Source organism: Rutidosis leptorrhynchoides, chromosome 4, assembly GCF_046630445.1.
Source record: "Rutidosis leptorrhynchoides isolate AG116_Rl617_1_P2 chromosome 4, CSIRO_AGI_Rlap_v1, whole genome shotgun sequence".
Classification (NCBI taxonomy): Eukaryota; Viridiplantae; Streptophyta; class Magnoliopsida; order Asterales; family Asteraceae; genus Rutidosis; species Rutidosis leptorrhynchoides.
Window position 1 is genome coordinate 249352912 of NC_092336.1, and position 6945 is coordinate 249359856.

At 35.4% G+C, this 6945-nt stretch overlaps 1 protein-coding gene across 2 annotated transcripts; it reads left to right on the plus strand.

The window, feature by feature from the left end:
- Positions 1–198: 198 nt before the first annotated feature.
- Positions 199–5191, plus strand: LOC139843448 (10-epi-juneol synthase-like). Of its 2 annotated transcripts, none has more exons than XM_071833524.1 (7): positions 199–368; positions 483–753; positions 879–1257; positions 2973–3191; positions 3395–3533; positions 3653–3901; positions 4610–5191. In XM_071833524.1, the coding sequence occupies exons 1-7, from the start codon at positions 237–239 to the stop codon at positions 4901–4903; spliced, it is 1683 nt and encodes a 560-aa protein (XP_071689625.1). In that variant the 5' UTR covers positions 199–236; the 3' UTR covers positions 4904–5191. The 2 variants fall into 2 exon arrangements, with proteins under 2 accessions (XP_071689625.1, XP_071689626.1); XM_071833525.1 differs by having other exon boundaries at positions 3653–3987; positions 4610–4788.
- Positions 5192–6945: the final 1754 nt, after the last annotated feature.

Genomic DNA, 6945 nt, shown 5'->3' on the forward strand with positions numbered 1-6945 from the left:
ATCGAACAGAGAAAAGAGGCTGTCCATGGTTTACTTTTATTATTGTATTTAGATTAGATTTAATCTTTGATTAATCTTATATTTATCTGCATGCACTATTGCTTATCCTAATCTCTAGCGCTTGTTAGGGGCATGCTATGTCTATAAATATGTATAACAATGCATTAATGATACTCATAACTTAATTAACTTCAATTAGAACCATAGGCTTCACTACAACATTTCATCTTCAAGAAATGGCCACACTTGATTCTAATAGTACCACTAAGGTCAACATCAACTCGGCCACACAACCGATTCGTCCTTTAGCCAACTTCCCTCCATCAATATGGGGTGATTGCTTCTTGTCATTCCATATCGACGATTTGGTAAGAGTTCCCATTATTATTGATCGATTCGAAACACATATTCATAGTGTTAGGCTGTTAATTGTACGTAAAAAAGGTTCAACTAATATAATGGCGATTTTTTCTAAAAACTAGGAGCAGAAGGCATATGCTAAAGCCATGGAAAAGCCAAAAGAAGAGCTCGGGAGATTGATAATCGACACATCCATGGATGCAAACGAAAAATTAAGTTTGATTAACTCTGTCCATCGTCTTGGTTTGACATATCTTTTTAGGGAAGAGATTAAAGTTCAACTTGACAAACTTATCAAGGAGCTTGACATGAACGATTATGATGTAGCCCATCTTTATACGATTTCAGTTAACTTCCAAGTTTTTAGACAATTCGGTTATAATTTGTCTTCCGGTATATATGCAATCCAAACCTTGTCTTAAGTATTATTACACATACAATCCCATGCGTTCTATAAAATATGTAACACGGAACATAATTACATAACGCTTAATTACAACCTTGAATCGTACTCGCAGATGTGTTTAACAAGTTTAAAGACGACCATAGCTCTCATAAATTCAAAGAATATATAATGGATGATGTAAAGGGTATGCTAAGCTTTTATGAATCTACACAATTAAGGACTACAAACGAATGCATCTTAGATGAAGCGTTGGTGTTCACGCAAACTCAGCTTATGAGTGTTGTAGAGCGTCTAGAAGGTAATCTTGCTAAACAGGTGAAACACGCGTTGATGAGTCCTTTTCATAAAGGAATGCAAATGGTAGAGGCAAGGTATTACTTCGCCAACTATAAAGAAGAATGTTCAAGATATGACTCATTACGGAAACTTGCAAATGCACACTTCAATTACTTGCAACTAATGCAAAAGGAAGAACTTCGTATTATGACAAAGTAAGTAGATACAAAGAAAAGTTCACATCACATACAGTGGATTGTCAATGGGGTCCTAAATTGTTTTTCTAAGGCTAATTATATTTGAAGGGTACTTTAGTGGTTATTTACCTCTAAAAAAACACAAATTTTAAAAATATGTGGGGTCCTATACTTAAATTTAGTGGTGTCCTGTACAATTTGAAGTATACATCGTATAAATTTTTTTTCCACTAGTGGGGTCATAGGACCCCACTCCCTTCAAGGTAGAGTGCCTCTGATCACATATAGAAATGTTCACATCAACCATTGCGAAAAACAGAAGACAAAATTTCATTCCTCGTCCCTGAACTTTACATCAACTTTGACTTCCTGTCATTTTTCTTTTTTTTGTGCATCCCTCGTCCCTAATGTATAAGAAATCTACATCCCTCGTCCTCCCGTCTATTTTCTGTCTATTTTGCCGTTACCCACCTATCACGTGCAGAGCATATGGGGGTAAAAAGGTCATTAAACTACAGGGACGAGGAGCGTAATTATGTCTTCTTCTTCAATATTTAATTTAGCCCCAAAATCATAAATCATAAACCCTAATAAAATCAAATTCATTCCTCCTCTTCCTCTTCTTCAAAGTCATTATTCCACTGTGTTAGTTAATCTACTGTTCTTTCTGGGCCATACATGTTTACGATATTTACTTTGCTTGTGCATCCCATCTAGTTGTTGTGCAACATGAAATTTTTTTGAGAAATTACATGTTTCTCCTTCTTGAATACATCTGGGTTCTAAACTGTTACTATACCTCATGTGAAGCTAATTGATGGACTTGCAGTGTATTCTAGTTTAACTCTTTCCAATAGCTCCTAAAACAGGTTGGAATTAAATCCTTCTATGTTTGCTTCCTGCAATTGTCACTTAATTAATACTCCGTAGAATTTTGCAAAAACAAGACGTTTGGGCTGCGAATTTAGCCCGTTAGCCCCTAGGGAGTTGTTTTTTTGGAATATCAACGTATTACGTATCTTCAACAACTCCAATAGAGGCTGCACTAGATTCATCGGGAATATCAGATGCATCATAACACAAGGAGTTTCCAAGTATAGACCCATCGTCATCTCCAATTGAGTTTTTGTCGGAAAACATTTTCAGGCCAAGCCGTCATTAATGGAGTATTTGCAGGTAAATTTGGGGGTGGGGGATTTTGGTGGAGCATAAACCCCTTTCTCAAGTTTTTTTAGGGTTTTAAGAAAATTAGAGTAATTAATTAATAATTAATAATTACTAATTACCAATGATAACGGATGAACAACTCGAGGGGTAATTAATTTATGGAAGAAGAGGAAGAAGAGGAATGAATTTGATTTTATTAGGATTTATGATTTATGATTTTGGGGCTAAATTAAATATTGAGGAAGAAGACATAATTACGCTCCTCGTCCCTGTAGTTTAATGACATTTTTACCCCCACATGCTCTGCACGTGATAGGTGGGTAACGGCAAAATAGACAGAAAATAGACGGGAGGACAAGGGATGTAGATTTCTTATACATTAGGGACGAGGGATGCACAAAAAAAAGAAAAATGACAGGGAGTCAAAGTTGATGTAAAGTTCAGGGACGAGAAATGAAATTTTGTCAAAACAGAACCTAAATTTTCAACACGGCCTTTATATTGTGATTGTCGGTCTATACTTAGGCGTGTGATGATAGTGAAAATTAACTAATTATTTGTTTAAGGTGGTCTAAAGACATGGAGTTTCATGTCATAACTCCTTATGCAAGAGATAGAATACCAGACTTGTACCTATGGGGATTAGGGATGTACTATGAGCCACATTACTCTCAAGCACGAATCATAACTTCAAAAATGGCACAACTAATCTGTCTATTAGATGACACGTATGATGCATATGCTACTTTTGAGGAGCTTCAAGCGCTAACAAATGCGATAAACAGGTATTATTAAGCTTATTTCCGCTCTATGCAATCAAAAACTTAAATTGTGAATATTATCCGTTCTCATGCTATGCTCTGTTTGCTTAAATCTTATGCTATCCTCTGTTTGCAAAAATCTTATGTTATCATTTCATATATATTTAGGTTGTTTATATTAGGCCTAATTAAGTGATCATTTATAGAAAACTCATTTTCATACCCAGGTGGGAACTTAGTGCTATGAAGGAACTTCCTGAATATATCAAGCCATTTTACAAAGTTATCTTGAATGTGCATACTGAACTTGAAATACAACTATCTAAAACTGGAAAAGCCTATATAGTTAGCTCTGCAAAAAGAGCGGTATGCTTACAATTTATTATTTATGATTTATACAATACTACTCCTTATATAACCACTTGTGTATATATATTCATTTACTTGTCGTCTTTGCGCTATTTTTCTTGTCGATCGGAAACTAGTTTCAAGAACTAGCTACAGGATACCTTAAAGAGGCTGAATGGAGGCATAATAGACACGTACCATCATATCTGGAGTATTCGAAGAATGGGATAGTTACTTCTACCTACAACGTTTTTACAAAATCTTGTTTGATGGGTATGGCTGATATTGTCACAGAAGAGACTTTGGCGTGGTACGACAGTCTTCCCAAAATCCTCGAAGCTACAGGGTTGCTAGGAAGACTTTATAACGATGTCACTTCTTTTCAGGTATCGATATCATGTATCTGCCCAACTCTTGCTGATATATGCCAAAAACTCAAGTACATAGGCCATACGCAAGAATCATTCAATTGGTAACAAAAAAAATATTTATTACATCATATCACTTGTAGCATAAAGTGTGATCAGTCAAAGTTGTAAAAGCCTCTAGTCAGGGGGCTAGTTGGTCGGGACCTTACTAATTGCCCAAGTCGGAGACTAGCCGGACATTGACAATTATGACTTGACTGTTTGACCTACTTTGACCAAATAGATCCGACTTTAAACAAATCCAACGTTTACCGGTTAAATTGGAATTTTGATAACTTTAAATAGGCCAACTCGGAGATCAGTCGGCCTATTTAAATATCTCAATCAGTCGGGTACTAGTCGCCAGAGGACTTTTACAAACATGTGATCACTGAGTGCTAAAATAAGTACTGTGTACCTTTTATTTTTAGTTTGTCCTATTTTACTATCCACTTAAAAACTAATAATTCAACAACTCCCAAGTATAATCTGCATATTTCACAAACTGTTGATCCCTAAATGAATGGGTAAAAAGTAGAATAACAAATTACACGCTCGAAAAAAATTCTACAAGTTCTCTTGTGAATACTTATGTGGGACCGAGGGAGTATTTTATTAATCATACTGATTTGTGCGTATATGCCTTAAGCGATCACTTATTTAACACGGTGAACTGTATAAATGAAGTTTGAGAGAAACAGAGCACAAAAGCAGATCACATCCATAGATGCATATATGAAGACATTTGGGGTGTCTGAAAACGGAGCGGTTCTTGAACTCAAGAGTATTATTGAAAACCAATGGAGAATTATCAATGAGGAATATTTAAATATTACTGAAGTTTCAACTCAACTGCTTGCTCCGATCATGAACCTTGCTCGAATGACAGGTGTGGTATATCGATACAATGACAGGTTCACATTTCCAGAGAACACCATTGAAGAGTATATTAATCTTCTATTTATTGCCCCTATTACCTAGTTATTGTCATTTCTATTCTTCCCTAGCAACAAGTGCAATGTGTAATAATAGCTGCTACAGGCATAAGTATCTTGTTGATGTTATATAAGTTTAAGTGTCATCATAGAATAACAAGTTTGGTCGTTGATACTTTGTGGAGTGAAATATTCTTGAAAAGGTGTAGTGCATTCATGTAGTCATGGTTGTGAAAGTTTCAGACCGAACCCGAACCGAGTAGTCCCCAACTAGTCGAAATTTAGAATCAAAAGATTTGGTCCCGAATTAGCTAATTACGGTCAAAATTGTGAAAATCCAATCTATTCAGTTAAATTTAAATTTATTAAATCAAATCTTTATTGGGTCAAATAAGATTAAAGTCAAAGTTAGTCAACATCTAACTAATACCCGACTTGTTTCCAACTTGGCCAATTAGTCCTTACAAGGTCTGACCGACTAATCCACGACTATCAACTTTTACAACCTTGCACGTAGTTACTGTATAAGTCGATCTATTGTATATAGTATTATCATGTGTTACAATCGGGGCATACGTATCTATTCTAAAACCATGTTACTGATTTGTCACCGACCTGCCCAGATTAAGGAACCAACCCATTTGAATTAAGTTTTACGCAGACCGAATTCCAAAATTGCATCTCACTTTCAAAACAGCCAAGCATATAGTAGTGTAAACTTTTTTCATCAGCTCATTACGAACCAACAGTACATAAATTTTAGTCAAAAACAATTCCAACATAGTTGTGGCTATTCTTTGTAAGGTAACTAGTACGGAGAATCAGATCATTTGGAAAACAAAACACCATGGAACTAGTGGTCCTCAGAACGAAAACAAACATGAGCAAAATCTCGTGGGTTCAACTAGGTGCAGTGGGTGGAGATTTTGTGGTCCAAGTCGTGAGTATTTGCACAGCATGTGGTGGTCAACATAATCGTGGGTTATTTCTTTGTTAATCATCTTGACATATTGCATTATCACCACTCGATTTAATTGCGTGATTGGATATTTGATTTAGATTTTCGTGGGTTTCATGGTTTGGTTTTCGGGTTATTGTCGGGTTCCATGCTTTCATTCGGGTGCTTGCCCTTAAGTGGTCTTGTAATATGTTGTGGTTATCAAGGTGGTCTCCTAGGTTCTTAGTTAACCCACTTGTGTTCAGATATATATGTTCTACTCATGTTTAGATTTATGTGGTAGTTGATTCGAGTTTGAAGTCGTGAGTTGCCGTGTCGTGTTCAGATCTATATGTTCTACTCGTGTTTAGATTTATGTGGTAGCCGATTCGAGTTTGAAGTCGTGAATAGTCGTGAGTTGTCGTGTTTAGATTTATAACCCACTTTGTATCTCTTAGCATCTTGCTAGTTTTTATTAATATAATTATTATTGCCTTTCGAAAAAAAAAACATGAGCAAAATCCCAACAAGACACATACATTAGTCTCACTTATATAGAAAAACAAATACTAGAGAAAACCATCATCTTGACTTTCTTTTGCGCAAAAAAGATTAGACAAAGCAAGGCTCCATTGTAAATATGAGATACCTGTAAAAGCAAATATTATATAAAATAGTCATTAGATTGATTATCTATAAACTTTGGATTCAGATGAAATCCTGAAAACTTTGTATTCATACAGAATCCCCTGTGCGATAGCATATTATATTCATAGATAGAAAAAGAAAACAGATCAGAATAAAAGTTCAGTGCGATTGGATGAAATTTGATGATAATCAAGCAGTAAATCCAACAATTTTAACCTTGTATTTGCATACTTCGTGAGTTCAACATGCCAATAACTAAGCTACCATGCCTTTTCACAATCACACGCTCCAATGTTCATCGTCTTTTACTTAAAAAAAAAAAAATTGCCAAATTAGATCATGATATTATTAACCTTATATACTAATAGCTACACTGAATTCTGTCGTACTCTTCACAAAAGCCCTCCAAACGACATTTCCTTATACCCTATTATATACTAATAGCTACACTGACTTCTGTCGTACTCTTCACAAAAGCCCTCCAAACGACATTTCCTTATACC